Source organism: Hoplias malabaricus, chromosome 1 (genome assembly GCF_029633855.1).
Source record: "Hoplias malabaricus isolate fHopMal1 chromosome 1, fHopMal1.hap1, whole genome shotgun sequence".
NCBI lineage: Eukaryota > Metazoa > Chordata > Actinopteri > Characiformes > Erythrinidae > Hoplias > Hoplias malabaricus.
The window spans coordinates 29,922,542-29,941,860 of record NC_089800.1 but is presented as its reverse complement, the minus strand read 5'-3'; the positions used below and the strand labels follow the sequence as shown (position 1 = coordinate 29,941,860).

General features: G+C 40.8%; 1 protein-coding gene across 1 annotated transcript; it reads left to right on the top strand.

Moving 5' to 3' along the window:
- The first annotated feature begins 9,599 nt into the window (after positions 1-9,599).
- Positions 9,600-17,590, top strand: LOC136708478 (alpha-(1,3)-fucosyltransferase FucT-like). The gene is made up of 5 exons (XM_066683100.1): positions 9,600-9,977; positions 11,290-11,375; positions 12,690-12,702; positions 15,938-16,048; positions 17,479-17,590. The coding sequence occupies exons 1-5, from the start codon at positions 9,600-9,602 to the stop codon at positions 17,515-17,517; spliced, it is 627 nt and encodes a 208-aa protein (XP_066539197.1). The 3' UTR covers positions 17,518-17,590.
- Positions 17,591-19,319: the final 1,729 nt, after the last annotated feature.

Below are 19,319 nucleotides of genomic sequence, written 5' to 3'. Positions count from 1 at the left end.
GGTTCTTTTCTAAAGCTTAGGTTTGTCAAAGCAAATATATGCATTTCATTTTACAGATTTACAGAAGCAGTGTGATATGATTATCAGAAGCACTATCTGGTTTGATTTGGTGGTGGATCATTCTCAGCGTTGCAGTGACACTGACGTGCTGATGGTGGTGTTAGTGTGTGTTGCACTGGTATGAGTGGATCAGACACGGCAATGCTGCAAGAGATTCACAGGGTGAAAGGGGGCTAGCAAATTCTGCAGAACAATAGGTACAATTCTTGTAATTGTAGTATTAGTGCTCCTGTCTAGGCAGTGGAGCTGATCAAATGGACAGTGAACATAGAAACAAGATCATCTTAATATTATGGCTGACTTATGTATATCAGTCTAACATACAGTAACCCTATATGTCAAAATATTGGAGGACACATTGTGGTATTCCACAAAGCATGACTTATGAGATTGCAAAGTTAACTGTCCCATAGGATTTTCCCATTCTTCTCAGATTCTTTTTTTACTGATTTAAATACACCAGAGCTTCATAAACACACTACCTCAATTTCCAGTGCAAACTGATTGGAGAGCAGCAACTGTTCAGGAAACAACTTCAGAATTGTATATAAAAAGTGTTTTTATTACAATCATGACTGTCACCTTTAAGTTATCTGGCTAAACTGTGAAATCCTGTTTTGTATTACACCACTCGGTTCATGTCTTCTGAAATTAAAGTTATTTACAGGCATTTTGCTGCCGTAACAGCTTCTTGGAATAGCCATTATGTAACTACTGTTTATACTAGTTCAGAACATGTGTTCTTCAGTACATTATATAAACAGGTGCTGGTCATAAAATTAGAATATCATGGAAACGTTTATTTATTTCAGTAATTCTATTCAAAAAGTGAAACTAGTATAATATACTCATTCATTACACACAGACTGATATTTTACAAGTGTCTATTTCTTTTATTTGATGATTATAACTGACAACTAATGAAAAATTCTGTATCTCAGAAAATTTGAATATTGTGAAAAGGTTCAATATTGAAGACACCTGGTGCCACACTCTAATCAGCTAATTAACTCAAAACACTCAAAATATTCTAGGCTCTCTAGGCTACACAATTATGGGGATGACTGCTGGCTTGACAGTTGTCCAAAAGTCGACCATTGACACACAAGCAGGGCAAGAAACATAAGGCAATTGCTAAAGAGGCTGGCTGTTCGTAGAGTTCTGTGTCCAAGCACATTAATAGAGAGGCGAAGCGAAAAAAAGATGTGGTAGAAAAAATTGCACAAGCAATAGGGATAACCGCACCCTAGAGAGGATTGTGAAACAAAATCCATTAAAAATGTGGGGAAGATTCACAAAGACTTGACTGCAGCTGGAGTCAGTGCTTCAAGAACCACCACACACAGACATATGCAAGACATGCGTTTCAGCTGTCGAATTCCTTGTGTCAAGCCACTCTTCGACAAGAGACAGCGTCAGAAGCTTCTCTCTTCCAAAAAGAACTGGACTGCTGTTGAGTGGTCCAAAGTGATGTTCTCTGATGAAAGTAAGTTTTGCATTTCCTTTGGAAACCAAGGTCCCAGAGTCTGGAGGAAGAGAGGAGAGGCACAGAATCCTCGTTGCTTGAGGTCCAGTGTAAAGTTTCCACAGTCAGTGATGGTTTGGTGTGCCATGTCATCTGCTGATGTTGGTCCACTGTATTTTCTGAGGTCCAAGGTCAATGCAGCCATCTACCAGGAAGTTTTAGAGCACTCCATGCTTCCTGCTGCCGACCAACTTTATGGAGCTGCAGATTTCATTTTCCAACAGGACCTGGCACCTGCACACAGTGCCAAAGCTACCAGTACCTGGTTTAAGGACCATGGTATCACTGATCTTAATTGACCACCAAACTGTCCTGACATTAATCCAATAGAAAATCTATGGGGTATTGTGAAGAGGAAGATGCAATACGCCAGACCCAACAATGCAGAAGAGCAACCTGGGCTCTCACAACACCTCAGCAGTGCCACAGACTGATCGACTCCATGCCACGCATTGCTGCAGTAATTCAGACAAAGGGAGCCCCATCTAAGTATTGAGTGCTGTACCTGCTCATATTTTCATGTTAATACTTTTTAGTTGGCCAGCGTTTCTAAAAATCCTTTTTTTGTATTGGTCTTTTCATGATATCTTTTTAATGATATTCAAATTTTAAGTTTTCAAATATATTCAAATATTCAAGATATTCAAATTCAAATTTTATGACCAGCAATATATATATTGCATTCATTTTCTGTCCATATTCTGTCTTTCCCTCTGAGTTATGCATGAGTTCTCTGTTGCTTCCTCAACAAAATGAAATAATTATTTTATCTATCATATATCTGAAGATTTTTATCAAATAAAATATTTAAGCCAGCAATATGCATTGTCATGTTTTCATTTGTGTGTGTGTGTGTGATGATGTACAGTACCTGTGACACATCACCAAGAGAAACCATTATGTATACTTACCTGTACTTACTCACCTGCATACGGGTCATGTGAGAGGGAAAAGAGTACTATCTCTTGATGCTGAGTTTTACTTACCTGGTTGAATCCATTCTCCACAGAGGGAAGGGGGAACTAGCATCTAGAAGAGGGAAAATATATTATCTAATAAATAGTGATATTATGAATGAATGTTAAACATGCCATGGCTGTAATTGAATCTTGGTACAGTTGTTAGTTCATTGTTATTTTTATTGTTTATGAAACTCGTGTATCCAAGATACAATAACTTTTACCTCTTAAGGGAATGGTATATTCTAAGGGGCGGGGCTACCTATATATATACAACACAAGGGTAAAAGAGGGGAGACTCTGCTAGACCGTGGCGAGAGAAGCATAACCTAAGGGCATAATAAGACTCAATTGATTTAATTGTCTTTATCCTTTTTGTCTCTGCTAATAGAGAATTTTGTTTTGTTATTTTTTTTTGTTCTCAAGGAGCGCGCGTGTATATATTTTATATAATAATTTAAAGTCTGGTGTGTAAATAAAGGTGGAAGGGAACCAAAAATCGAACCTCTCTGTGTTATTTCGAGTCGACCTTATAACATCTCAGGCCTCTCGCCCGACTCTACCCATAGAGAACACCTCCCACCATTTCACTTTGCGATGGTGTAGGGGTGAGCTTTATCACAGTGTGTTTGTGTTGAAATTTGTCAAAAGCCAGAAATTTAAACTTTAATTAATTCACTTATTAATTTTCTGTAAATACTCTTTATCCTGTTCAGGGTTGCAGTCTGTCAGAACCATTGTGTACAAGGCACTAACTCAAACTGGAGAGAGCTTGAGACCTTCACAGAGCATCCCACACACACACACAGTCACTCACACACTCACAGTCACTTACACACTCACACCTGTGGACAGTTTCACACACTCACCCAGTCACTCACTCACACACACCTGTGGACAGTTTTACACACTCACCCAGTCTGGATCAGTCATGTTGGTGTTTTCCTCCTACCAGAGAAAATCCAGGCTGAATGAACTACTCACCTTATGCTTTTGTCTGCTACAAACATGCATCGCCTTGTATTGGTTAAAATGAACAAAACTTACAAACAGCTCAGAATCTGGTGAATGTAGGCTGAACAAGTACTAAGATTATCCAGCCACTTCAAGGTTTTCCTTTGAAGTTTTAGCTTGTAAGTGATGTCTGTCTATAGAATAATACTAGGGGTGGTTTTGAAATCTGCCAAAGCGTTGGTCCTCAGGGGCAGGGACCAATACTGTGGCATACCCCCTAGGGTTCATTGATCCAAGTATCAAGATGATCCCTGAAAGTTGCTTAGGTTCCGAAGGGCCTCCAAAAGTGTTGCCTAGGTTGCAAAGAGCGTAAGAAAACGTTGCTTTAGGTTCAGAAGGGTTTCCAAAAATGTTGCTGAAAGTTCTGAAAAGCCTCTGATATGCCTTGGTGGGGAGGATTCTTCCCTTTGTCTCGGATGTGTTGTTGTCCACAATGTGTGGAGTAATAAGGTAACCAAGTATCTTTTAAAAATATACTTTTTATATATATTTTTTTTTCTGAGTATATTTACTGGTCTAAATTCTAGGAATTTTGCTTGCAGATTTATATTTGCTATTGTATATTTGTGACAGAAAAGTCACTCCACAGTACCTCGAGGTAGGGTAAATTGGCTGCCAGTTGCAAAAGATTGGGAACCTTTGTCATAATTTATCTGTTTACATTAGTGCTGTGCTCTGAAACCAGACAATTGGTCCCCAACATACAAATAAATAAATAAACAAATAAATTACATGAACCCATGGATAAGGGACAGCTGTGGCTTAATGGTTAGAGAAGAATGTTTGGGAATGGAAGATCACTAGTTGGATCCCCATAACCTCCAGAAGCAAGGCACATAACCCCCAAAAATGCCTGGGGGTGGCTGTTCACTGCTCTGGGTATGTGTGTTTGTCACAGATGAGTTAATACAGAGGTCAAATTTCATTGTACTGTTGAACAATGACCAAAAATATATCACTTTCACACTAGGATGGAGATGGAGTAATTCTCAGCCACACACACACACACACACGACTCTGGAGCTGTGTCATCGCAGGCATAACAAAGCAACTTTCCAGAACTTTAGGTTAAGATCCTGATTAGAAAGCTGAAGTTGAAATGATAACTCAGGAACATTAAGTCAGAGGAACCAAAACTCAAAAGAGGAACCATCATCTGAACTGAATTACTGACCCAAGGTAAAATATATTTCTTTAGGTGGCAACCAAAAGGTTCAAGCAGAACATGTAAGATGTACTTAAAAGATCAGCAACTCTATCAGCAGTTTCCCTCTGCAAATTTATTTCAACCATGTTAACCTTGTACCATATCGCATTCAGTACTCACTTTGGTACTGACAGGTAAATTGGGCTTTCATTGTGACCTTACCTCCTCTTTTCCACAGATGTATTCTTTTTATTGGCAGTTAACAAACACATCTAGCTGAGATTCCTAAAATGCCAAAAATGTCCGGGATTAGCCATAAGCCCCAAGTTCTTCCTTTAAAATATGCACTTTGATGACATTTGATGATGATGTAAGCAAAAGTGGTGTCATGGAGGGTCACAAGCATTCAAGAGTTCACTTGATTTAAGTTATGGCTTAAACAACACTTACAGAAGACTGCAGCCAAGCTGGACTCAACATAACAGTGTTTTAGTAGAGTCATGAAAAGAAATAAGTTAAAAGTTGTTGTGATAATTTATCATAATCTCTTCTTCATGTGTGGAGTGTTTCTGTTACCCACAAGCATTTCACTTTGTGGTCTAAATTTTACAAAACTAAATTTTATAAATGATCTTATCTGTCCATATAACACACACCAACATTCTGAACACATCTGACCGTAATATATTATCACTGATTCATAAAGCATAAAAGTGATGCTTTAGTAACCTTAATTTAATGTAAGCTTAATGTAATGTAATCTTTGGAAGCAGCCTGTTTTTTTTATGTGGTTGGTTGAGTGTAGCATTATGTTTTGAAATCGTGTAAAATTGTAGGATTTGTCATTATGTTTTATTCCCACTATCACCGGATTTCATTGCTGAATGTCTAGGCCAGGGGTAATTAATTAAAATTCATTAAGGTCCAGTTAGAGAAAATTCTCAAGCCAAGGTCCGGGACAATGTAAAACCTGCATTATGATCAGTGCCATATCCTGCATACTTAAGTAGTCTTGTAGTTATAGCAACATTTTATATACTTAACAACAGAATTTCAAATCAAATGTAGCGTATGTTGGTCATACACCGTGAAATATAAATTTATTTTTATATTTATATGTATAGTTTGTGTTTATAGCGTTGACCTTATCCAAACTCTTATGATCTCTGATATTTGACTTAATGATATTAATTAAAGTGTATAATTAGCTTAAGCAATTAAAACGTTAATAATTAGTTTGAGAATGGATAATAGTCAAGCTAAGTGAGTACTTCAGGATTTTCAGGAATTTTAATGAACAAACTGTACACACTAATTTCAAATAATGAAAGTTTTATTAATAAGATGTTATTATAGAAAGATATTTAATTAACATAGCATAACCTTGTAATCTCACGGCATCACCGCAGGGGAAACCGATTTGACCTTAATGATACGCTAGGCACATTCTCACCACTCGTTGAATACAGAGGCTCTATGAGGTCCTGGGAGTGAAGGCGTCTCACTTGGTCTCGCGGTTCTCCCACGGAAGTGTCCAGGCTGAGTCAGCGTGGAGGTCTTTCTTCGTCGGTTGAGTCGCCTCGGGCGTACCCGGAGTGTGATGACACAGGCGGCAGGATCCTCTCTTTGGCTTACTGTCTTGAGCAGGAGTGTCCAACCATATGGACGTTTTGGACGAAAGTTTTCGTTACTGCAGATCCAGAACTGAAAATTGATTCAATAAACTTACTTATTCTACGACTTTCTTTATCTCGGCGGTGTTTCTCACTCTGGCCACGAATAAGTTCACCTGCTTTGATCAGTCGTGAGATTAAACTTAGATTGGGTGATAAAACATAAACACGATTAAAAGAAAAGAAGATATTCAAATCACTCGACGTATTAGTAAGGCTTCATACTCTAGCTAATTCAAGACGTCTCTTGTGAGCTTTGGTGAAGTCTTTAAGGTTCTTCTTTGTTTCGTTCGTCGGCGTGAAGAGGAGAAAAGCGTCTCGCTTGGAGAGGTTTGGAGCTTGAAGAGATGAACGAAGAGAACGCGTGCAGGCGTTCAGAACGGAAGCGAAGTTAAGAGTTGAGCTTCTGATCTTCTGAGCTGCGGTTGAGCTGAGTTGAGCTTCCGATCTTCTGAGCTGCACGGGCGAACTTCTTTCTGTTGCGAACTATGTTGTTCTCTCTACTTGTGTCCCAACTCAACTGATCTCAACTGATCTGTGTGCCGAGCTGAACTGTTTTTCAAAGCCAGAGCGGTCACGCCCTAATGGGATGTGTCTTTTTTTCGATTGGGTGCGAGTTCGAGGCTCACGTGACTCTCACGAGAGAGAGAGGAGGGGGAGTTTGAATCAGCGATTCACAGAAAGAGTGGAAATTTCGCGTATTGAAATTTCTTATACATGTTAGTAACATATAACAATGAATATCCTGGATTATTAATATCAAACATTTACATAAGATTTCATCCTGGGTACATTGTGTTTACGTCCCATTTACAATGATACGTTAGAAGTATTAATTCTAGTATTAATTCGTTGTTTTAATCAGAGACAGAAACTTCTTTCATGATTGACAACAGTAATACACATCATTTCATTAGAAGGTGGACGTTCATCTGAGGACACAGAAAGTGACATTAATACATATTGTTTATGCACATTAATCAGAATTTGATTTCATTTCCGTTATTGTTTAGGCGACCCCGAGCGAGGCGTAGTTTCACCAGTGTCCATTTGGGGTCGCTGTTGGTCCATGCCGTTGGTCCGGTGCGGATGGTTAACGAGAGGTCAAACCGAGTTCACCCCTGCTAACCATTTGTTGATCCCTGCAAGCGATAATGATGAGACCCTTAGGCACCACGTCATAAAGAGGGGGCAGTAAAACTCGCCACTCTGTTTGAAGTCTCTGTTTCTTAAAATCATCATAAAAACTTGTTATCTTTATGTTTCTGAAGGGAGGAAGGGGTGTCGGGTGTCGCTGGGAAAGTGTCCTTCTCCAGTCTTTGATGTTAGAGCTTATGTGTGTGCGGGCTGCAGGGTCTTGGCACCCCCGCGGTTTGTGGAATGCTGACTTGGTCGCAGACACACACACACAATCCTGTGGAATGTTGGATTCGGGACCAGACGAAGGTCCTGGTCAGAATGAAAAGTTTTAATTCAAAACTTTATTTCCTCATTTGATTTTTCATCTCGCTATCCGGTCTATACTCCACTACACAAATTACCCTTTCAATCATTTCAATGTATTTCAGCTGGTGGGGCGGGTGCCGCCTTCGCTGGAGCTGGTGGGGCGGGTGCCACCTTCGCTGGAGCTGGTGGGGCGGGTGCCGCCTTCGCTGGAGCTGGTGGGGCCATGGAAGCCGCCTTCGCTGGAGCAGGAGCGGCTGGAGGTGCCGCTTTCACGGGGACAGGAGTGGCTTGGTTCGCCGCCTTCACAGAGACAGAAGTGGCTGGGTTCGCTGCTTTCACGTGGACAGGTGCGGCTGGGTTCGCCGCCTTCACAGAGACAGGAGCGGCTGGGTTCGCCGCCTTCATGGGGACAGAAGCGATTGGAGGCGCTGCACACACTGGAGCAGCAGCGGTAAGCCGTCCTGCAATGACGTCCTCGGAAGCAGGGGGACCTGTGACGACGTCCACTGAGGCAGGGGGACCTGCGACGACATCCACTGAGACAGGGGGACCTGCGATGACATCCACGGAGACGGGGACCTGCGACGACGTCCACGGAGACAGGGGCTTGTGCTGCTCGCCGGGCACGTGCTGGAGCTGTAGAGGGTTTAGGGGGTTTGACGGGTGCACTCATGAGGGATTTTTTCTACCATGGATCCCCCAGAGGTACGCCCCTGTTAGCCTTACCTCTGTTGTCCTGAGGTTAGAGGCTAACAGAACCTACCCTTAACCCCACCCCAAAAAATTTCCCGGGACCTGAGGGGGTAATCCTCTAGCGAGGGGGAGACTCCAGCACACTGCTTTCGCTGACTCTTCTTTCTCTGATTTCTCCCGTTGGAGCAGTTAATCGATTCAGGAGTCGACTCCTCAGAAGTCCTCGACCGATTAGCACCTGGATTATATACGCCTGGACTTCTTTTAGCTTCTCAAAGTAGCTGTCTGTGCTAGCTGCGTTCTTAAATATATCGGTCATTCTGTCACGATTCACGGATGGCGGACTGACGGAGGCGGACGCAAACGCTACAACACAGTGATTTTATTAATTAAGGAATATAACAAAACAAACACAAACGAACTTGAGAGCAAACATGACGACTGTATAAATGAAAGGACTCGAAATAACAACAAGAAATGAGGCAACGAAAACAAGGAACAACTGACCAGAAAGTAGAACAACATGACTTGGAATGGGAACCACACAAAACAAAACAAATGACCGATCAAAGGAAGTGACACAAGGGAACTTAAATACATGAACCTACGAGACACACCTGAAACAGATAACGGGGGTAAGGACAAGGAGGCAGAACAAAGGCGGGACATGGGCGGAGACAAGGACAATAAAAGACAGAGCCATGTACAGAGAGAGCACATGGCGGGGAAAACAGGCATGACAGGACGAGGGCGTGACAAACGGTAGCACACACTCAGAAAAAATGACTGAAATGGTCTATTCAGACCTGAATTAAAACTACTGAGATACTCAGGTAATTACTTTAACCACACATCCACAGGTAAAAGCAATCCCTTCCAAATAGGAATTTAGACTGCATTTAATTAAAAACCATATAGAACCCTACAATAATAATTTTTAATATGTGAGTGTGCATGCGTGTTTTACCTAATGGAGAGACACTAAGACTTAAACAGCCCTGGATAACGCACAGAATCCACTGATTTAAAAGCATCCTCAATTTCTAAGAGCAATTTTTACCATTAGGTCCAGAGTTGAGAGAATGTCTCCAAATGGTTTATTTCTAGATTCAGGACATAATGCTGCAAGGAACAAATGCTGCAGAATTGCTGCAGTGTGTCTGGGGCTACTGTGTGTTCTTCTGCTGACTGCCATCACAGTGCTGTGGATCCAGTTAAACAACCTGACTTCACAGAAATACCAGTTAGGCACCAGTTCCAGCGATCTGACTATAGAGAGAGACCAGCTCCAGACCAGTTATACAATTCTGACTGTGGAGAGAAACCAGCTACTCAGCAGTTACAAAAGACTGACTACAGAGAGGGACCAGTTACAGGTCAGTTACAATGATCTGACTATAGAGAAAGACCGATTACAGACCAGTTACACAAACCTGACTATAGAGAGAGACCAGTTACAGGTCAGTTACAATGATTTGACTATTGAGAGAGACCAGTTACAGACCAGTAACACACACCTGACTGTGGAGAGAGACCAGTTACTCCACAGTTGCAAAAACCTGACTATAGAGAGAGACCAGTTACAGATCAGTTACAATGATTTGATTATTGAGAGAGACCAGTTACAGACCAGTTATACAAACCTAACTGTGGAGAGGGACCAGTTACTCAGCAGTTATACAAACCTGACTGTGGAGAGAGACCACTTACAGACCAGTTACAGAAATCTGACTAGAGAGAGAGACCAATTACAGGTCAGTTACAATGATCTGACAATTGAGAGAAACCAGTTACTCAGCAGTTACACAAATCTGACTACAGAGAGAGATCAGTTACAGACTAGGTACACAAACCTGACTGTAGAAAGAGACCAGTTACTCAGCAGTAACAAAAACCTGACTATAGAAAGAGACCAGTTACAGGTCAGTTACAATGATCTGACTATTGAGAGAGACCAGTTACTCAGCAGTTACACAAATCTGACTATAGAGAGAGAGAGTTACAGACCAGTTACAGAAGCCTGACTACAGAGAGAGACCATTTACAGACCAGTTACACAAACCTGACTTCAGAGAGAGACCAATTACAAAGCAGTTACAAAATCTTGACTACAGAGGGAGGCCGATTACAGACCAGGTACAAGGACCTGACTGTAGAGAGAGATCAGTTACTCAGCAGTAACAAAAACCTGACTATAGAAAGAGACCAGTTACAGGTCAGTTACAATGATCTGACTATTGAGAGAGACCAGTTACTCAGCAGTTACACAAATCTGACTATAGAGAGAGAGAGTTACAGACCAGTTACAGAAGCCTGACTACAGAGAGAGACCATTTACAGACCAGTTACACAAACCTGACTTCAGAGAGAGACCAATTACAAAGCAGTTACAAAATCTTGACTACAGAGGGAGGCCGATTACAGATCAGGTACAAGGACCTGACTGTAGAGAGAGATCAGTTACAGACAAGGTACAAGGATTTGATTGTAGAGAAAGACCGGTTACAGACAAGGTACAAGGACCTGACTGTAGAGAGAGATCAGCTACAGATAAGGTACAAAGACCTGACTGTAGAGAGAGTCCAGTTACAGACAAGGAACAAGGATTTGACTTTAGAGAGAGACCGGTTACAGACAAGGTACAAGGACCTGACTGTAGAGAGAAACCAGTTACAGACCAGTTACAGCAGCTATAGAAGAAAAGCAATGGTAGAGAAACAACAGCTACAAGAGCGTAATGTTAAAATAACTAAAGAAAAGGAAGAATTACAGAGCAACTGCAACACTCTGAGAAACCAGAAAGACCTTCTACAGAATGAGAAAAAACAGCTACAGTGGAAATTAACTGAATTAGGTGAGTATATCTGAGCAGTAGGGCAATCGAATTCTGACAGGGTTTTTTTTTTAACCCATTTACAGACACTTGAGATTGGTAAACACATTAGACCAGTTTCAAGTGCAAACAGAAATGGAATGTCACATTTAAATAAATATTCATATAGTGTTGGAAGGGTTACTTTCAAAATGTATTCCATTGCAGAACATACAATGGAATACATAATACATAATACATGCCCTAAAATGTATTTTATAACATATTTCATTATTCATACTCAGTGAGAGTAACGTATTGTAAATAATTAGGAATACAACATCTGCTGCAAAGGAGATCTTCAGCGATTTGTCTAGGGAAAAATAAAGAAAGACTAATTACACAGCTCTTAAGAGCTTTATTTATATAATTAAGTACCAATAGTGTTTTAAGGGAAGAGTATGCTTTGAAATAGCTTTTCTATAGTTTGCCTTTATGTAATTCTAATGATTTGACAAACAACTGTAAATACGTAAATATTCAGTGCATGTGTTTACTTTATCTGAATACAAAACCAAAAAAGAAAACAATGCCTCAAACACTGCTAACTGTAGCAGCATTAAATAGTTTAATTAAATTAATCAATTTATTTATTGCTATAATTGGAACATTTTATTCACTTTATTCAGTAAAACCATGAGTCTGAAGCTTTACTAAATGTGATCAAAGTTTCAGGAGTGTTTCTACATCTGTAGAGGCAATGACTCCAGAAGTAGAGAATGGAGCAAGACGCTATTCATGTGGCACGATAATTCTTCCTAAAATAATAAACACACACAAAATTTTGGGATGCGGAGAAACTGGTTTCGACACTGGTTTCAGTCTGCAGTTGTGCCAGCATCTGTCCATGTATTTTGCATATATGTATTATTTTACAACTGCTGTTCTATTTTAAATTGTCCATTAATTACAATGTAATCTAAAGTGTATCTTAAGTATCATATTGGTCTAAGAGAATTAAAAGGCAGTCTCATAGTCTGCATTACCATATTTAAATTTTTTAAACACAATGAATGAATGAATCAAACACTGGCTGTAATTGTTTTATTTTTATGAAGAATACATGACAAACTGAAAAGCAAAACCACTGTTACATTTTTTTTCACATCACTTGACATCTTTACTGAAAAACAATAGATGAGAATTTGCATAAAAAAATGAAATGCAAAATGTGTCAGAATTGAATACAATCCACCTCTAAATGTAATCAGCGCACAATTGTATTGCTTTAAATTGTGAGGTTCTTAGAAATAAACATATAATTGAAATGCAATACACATGAGATTACGTTAAAACACAGAGAGAAAATAAACATAAAAAGCTAATTTTAAGTACATTGAGGTGATGTTGCTACAGTGATTACTTTTCAGTTTGCCACTATCCTCTCCACAGAAATGCATTTATGTGGAACAGTCAGAAGGGAGAGTATGTTGGCGCACATGGGAATTTGTGCTCTAATTTGGAATTAGGCCCCCAGGATTTGCATTCCAAAGCATGCCACAGGATGTGAATAGCTCTCTATTCATTCCTATTCATTTCGGAATGTTTTTGAACCTATAATAAAGGTATTTCCGAGCCATTTCAGAATATGTCACGACCCAGGCTCTCTTCTACAGATGGACTTTTGATCCACATATTTAAACACTTCATACTTTTTTCCACAACAATGATAAATGCATTTGCATGTGTCGCAAATGTTTGCATGTTCTAATCCTATTTTATTCAGACCATCAAACTCTCACACACTTGATACCTATCAAAGTCTCTGACATGCACTGTCAAATTCATATACACCTACTGTATATATATAATATGATTTTGTGCCCACTATACTGTTCTTTCTCTAGTCTTATATATTTAGTAGAAATTCACCAAACCACTGATAGTTTCTTCTTATTTTCTGTGAGCATGGATGGCTCTACTTCAAATCTAGTTATTACTATGTCTCATGTTTCACTAAAACCTGGAGTCAGAGCAGGTATTACTGCAGAAACACAGGAGCAGATCTGGTGATCATAAATAAGTTGCAAAGCTGAGTGTACTCAAATATCCACAATGCATACATAATACTGGTTTGAGTGTGGGGTTGATGGATTTCAGAATGGAACATGAGTTAGATTTGGAAGGTTTTTTGTTAGTTATAACGTATGTATAATATTAGATTCTCCGTCTCAAAGCAGGATGATAAGTAACAACTATTATTTATTTCAAGAAAATTTGTCTTGAAACTGCCAGAGTTATAGCCTGCAATGGCAAATGTAGATAAAATAGCAACTCTTCACTTCTAGTAGGTATATTGTCAGGACCGAGGCTGACGCACACGCTAAAATACAGCGACTATATTTAAACAAAATATAACAAAACAAAGAGATAGACAGAGACTTGGACAGAAAGACAATACCCAGGGAGCTAAACTAGAACACAGACCTAAACAGATCCCAACAAGGAGAGCTAAAAAAGACTAAACATGGAAAGCTAAACAGACTAAACTAGAACAGACTAAATGGTACAGACAGAAAGAGGCACAAGGAAGGAAACAGACAGACCAGACTGACAAAGGAAAGATAAACAAATGAGACAGACTAGGGAGCAAACCAAGTGAGTAACAGCTGAGACAGACGGACTTGTGCAAAACAAAAGGTGGAATGTCCAACAAACATACACAGAAACAAAGGGAGTTATACACACACACACACACACACACACACACACACACACACACACAACACAGACAAGGGACACCTGAAACAGATAGAGGGGGCAGGATTACAAATGACACTGACGTGGAGGAGGAACTAAGGCGGGACTAGGGCAGAGACAACAACAACAAAGAGTCATGTGCTAAGTGAGCACATGGTGGAAACAGACAAGACAGGGCCAGTGCGTGACAGATGTCCCTTCCCAAATGTGCAACTCCCGGGGCGCGTACACCTAGACCCCCCAGGAGCTGGCGCAGGAGAGCACAGAAAATTAGATAGGAGACAGGACTCAGGACAAGACAGTAAATGGAGCTGGGGACATGACAGGCCTGGAAACAGGAGACTGGACTCTCGACAGGACAGGAGACTGACAAAGTGGAGCAATGGGAGACCAGACATGGTACTGAACAGGCAACTGATGAAAGGGAATAAGAGAAGGGACTTGGGACAAGACAGGACTAGAGAAGGGAGACAAAACCTGAGTGGGGACAGAATACTGAACTGGAATGGAGACGAGACTTGACAGGAGATTGGGCTTGCACACTGGACAGGAACTGAGACAGAAAAGATGAAGAAAATGTAAACAAGACTGGGGACAGAACAGAACCAGGAACGGAAGACTGGACAGGGGACAGAACAGGACCAGGAATGGAAGACTGGACAGGGGACAGGACAGGGTGCTGGACATTGGATGGGAATGGGGACTGGACATGATTAGAAACTGGGGACTAGAGCCAGGACAGGTGATGGGACTGAGTCTGGGTACTGGGAAAGGATAGGGACTGGACATGAGACAGGGTAGGAGAAGAGACAGGAGATGAAATACCAGACTGGAACATGAACTAGGCTGGAGACAAGACAGGTGACAAGACACTGGACTGAAACGGGGACTGGACAGGACTTGGCAGGGGAACAGGGACTAGGATGTTTACAATTACTGACAAACACGGTGACCGGGACTGAGCCAAAAGCAGACAAATACACAAGAACATGGACAGAGACAGGGACAGACAGAGGTACCAAAACAACATTTGGGGTGTGCCCTGGACTGGCAAAAGTCTGAAGGAATGTCTGAGAGGCCAGCCTGGGCACAGTTCTAGGTATCAGTCCCAAAGTCCTTGGGGCCGATCTAGGGACACGAAGAGAAGCAGCCGGGGCCACAGTCTCAGAACAAAGAGATATAGGACAGAGAGACTTTGACAGGAAGACAATACACAGGGAGCTAAACAAACTAAACTAGAACACGGAGAGCTAAACAGAAATCCAAACAGGGACAGCTAAAAAAAGACTAAACATGGAAAGCTAAACAGACTAAATGGTACAGACAGACAAAGAGAGGCACAAGGAAGGAAACAGACAGACCAGACTGACAAATGAAAGAGAAGCAAACCAAGGAACAAACAAAACAAAGACTAGGAAGCAAACAACAGACTTGTGCAAAACAAAAGGTAAAATGTCCAACAAACATACACAGAAACAAAGGGACTTGATGGACACCTGAAACAGATAATGAGGGGACAGGATTACAAATGAAACTGATGAGTACACTGAGGAGGAGGAGGAACTAAGGCGGGACTAGGATGGAGACAACAATATTAATATTGCAATATTTAACAGTTTTATTGTTTAGTACACAATTGGGAAGCAGACTAATCTTTCTGTGGTTGGTTTGGTGTAGCATTATGTCTTTGAGATTGTGTAAAATTGTTAGATTTGCCCTATATTTTGTTTAGAATTTGATTGCTGAAAGTCTAGGGCTTTAGTCTTAATTCTTTAATAGAAACTCACCAAGCAGATGGAGGTATGTTCTGTGTGAGCAGGTTCGCACCTCCAGCCGGGATGGCTGTACTTCAGCTCCAGTTTTTACTTCATCTCATGTACCAGTAAAAGCTGGAGTAAGAGCAGGGATTTCTGCAGAAACAGAGGAGCAGATCTGGTTATCATAAATAGTGAAGAACAGGTGAGGTTAAAAGAACTGATATTTATCTCTTTATTTTATTTAACTGTTTTTAATATTAAATAAATTATATTATTGTATTTCTGAATTATATTCATGATTTGGTTGGTGGATCATTCTGAATGCTGCAGTGACATGGTGGTGGCGGCATGTTAGTGTGTGTTGAGTTGGTATGAATGAATCAGACACAGCAAAAAAATTATGTAGAGAAACAGGTGGATTACAATCTTTTACTGTAGAACTACAAAGTGCTCGTGTGGTCAGTGGAGCTGAGAGAATGAACAGGGAGTATAGATATATAGTAGGTGTTCCTAATCGTTCGGTGTAGTATACACCTTTGTTTCTGTGCTTGGTTTTGTGTAGTGTTACGTTTCTGAGATTCTGTTAAATTGGTGCAGTATCCCTAATGTTATTTTTCTACTATCACAGGATTTCATTGCTGAAAATCTATGCAACGCAAAAAACGCTTGGATTGGTCTGACTGACAGAGACACAGAGGGCAAGTGGGTGTGGGTGGATGACTCAATACTGACCAGTGGGTAAGAGACCAATTAAACCAAGAAACTAGTGAAAACATTCATTCATTATCTATAATGCTTATCCAATTCAGGGTCACGGTGTGTCCAGAGCCTACCTGGAATCATTGGGCGCAAGGCGGGAATACACCCTAGAGGGGGCAACAGTCCTTCACAGGGCAACACATACACACAGATTCACTCACACTAACTTTTTTTTGAGTCGCCAATCCACCTATCTGGAAACCGGAGCACCTGGAGGAAACCCACACAGACACAAGGAGAACACACCAAACTCCTCACAGACAGTCACCCGGAGCGGGTCTCAAACCCACAACCTCCAGGTCCCTGGAGCTGTGTGATTGCGACACTACATGCTGCGCCCACTAGTGAAAACAACACAATTTAAATTAGCAGTTTACCTGTAGGAGCCTGACATTACTACCTTCTTAAACGCAGACAATGACTATCATTTTTCTGTGAGAAACTTATAATGTAAAGCATACTGAGAAGTTTAGAATCATCTGGTTAATCCAGGAGTGGCACGGTGGCGCAGCAGGTAGTGTCGTAGTCACACAGCTCTAGGGATCTGGAGGTTGTGGGTTTGAGTCCTGCTCCGGTTTTCTCTCATGGTCCCAAAACAAGGAGGGAAGGTGAATTGGCAACTCAAAAGTGTCCATACGTGTGAGTGAATGTGTGTGTATGTGTTGCTCTGTGAAGGACTGGTGCTCCCTCCAGGGTATCTTCCTGCCTTGCGCCCAATGATTCCAGGTAGGCTCTGGACCTACCACAACCCTGAACTGGATAAACGGTTACAGATAATGAATGAATGGTTAATCTGGTTATGCCTAAAAGGGTTCTTCGTTTTCAAGGTCATCCTACCCTTTAGCATATGTATGTGATTCTTTTTGTTTTCAGGAACTGGAAAAAAGGGGAGCCAAACAACAAGGGCAATGAGGACTGTGTATAATTTTTCCCACAGACTAAGAAGTGGATGAGGACTGCTCTGATGAAAAACGGATCTGTGAGAAAAAAGTTGGAGCTCTTATCTCCCTGTAATGCTGCAATGTGTTAGAGCTAACAGACAAGTAATGTTCATCTAGGTTCATATATAACTGACTCTTTTTTAAACCCATCTATATGGATCCTGATAATTTTAAAAACTGAGATTTTCCTCCCTCTGTTTTTGAAAATATCCCTGTCCAGACGAATACGAAAACAATTGTATTATCATTCCAGTCCAGTAGAGCTCCGTAGCACCTCTTAAAGAGAGACATCCAAACACAAGCATGAGAAACACAGAGGTTTAATTCCCCGTTACTCCATACTCCCTATGTAGTTCACTATGCAAGTCATGAAATTCCTGAATATATGATACTATAAGGTCTTTTTGCAGCTTTGTGTGACCTTTTGTTATCCCCCTCAATCCCATCCCCTGCTCTGACCAATCATTCCCCCCCTAACATGGTACCGCTCCTCTCACTTCTTTCTCCCCTTCCTTCTTCTATATTGTCTCCTTCTTTCTTCCATCATCTTCATCAATGCTCTTACCCCACCTCAAACTCCTCTTCTTCCCTTCCCCCATTTCTCCAATGTATATAAGGTCTTCCTAAAATATTTGGTGTTAGCCTGGACTTGCAACAAGTCACAGACTGGACTGAGAACAGACTGAATTGGGTACATAATGAACTGGCTATAGACAGAACTGATGACAAAGTGATGACCAAGCTGTTCCTGTGCTTTTTTGCATGCACATGAGGAGACCTCTGAACCTCCAGTTTCCAAACTTCAGATCATCCTGAGATAGAATACAATCACCCAGTTATACTCATAAATGATCCTGTGTATGTGTAAATAAACTTCAGTCAACGCCGAACACCAGTCTCCTGACTCTTCAATACTGATTTTCTAACAGTGGAAATGTGAAATCTAATGCCAGCTGAGTGTGAACATTTTAGTTTTATGATTTGTGTCATCCACTATATAAGGAATGAGGAGCTACTTGAATTTCAGACAGAGACATATGCTCTGTGATGTCAGTGTTTCAGAAAAGCTCTGTTTTCTCATCCACAGGTGAACACTTACAATGGCGTAAGTCAAAAATCTCCTTGTAGAGTGTTTTCATTTACCTATAATGCAGTTTTCATGTAGATGGGAGGCCAAAACACAGAAATAAAAAAAAAAATGCAGGTGTGTGGGGACAGGATCTGAAATAAAAGCTATAGTATGCAATTTCAACCTTTTGTCATATGGAAACACTGACTGCTCTAGTGCAGATCCAGCAGCCAACCCTAAGATACTCTGAAACCCAGAAATATTTAAGGTTGATACCCCTGGCAAGGTTCTTGATTCAAAACACATCTCAGAGAACTTGCAGGATATTATACTAAGCATTAGCCATGAAATGATAACATTAACTGTAGTTGAGAAATGTTATTCAGTACAAATATATGGTTACATTGTGTTCTTGGTACCACACCATGTTCTACCTTTCTTTCTTTTGTACCTGTCCATAGTGTAGTGGAGTATGGATCAAATAAAGAAATGAAAAGTTCTAAATGAAAAGACTCTTTCCCCCTTGATAAGGATTTCCTGGGACAGAACCCTGCATTCCACAGACTGCGTGTGTGCAAAGACTCTGCACCCCCCCCCCCCAACCCACACACACACACACACACACACAAACTCACATCAATGACTGAGCATGACACTTTCCAGTGACCCCCTCTGTCGTCTTCAGAAATGGAAAGAAAACAAAC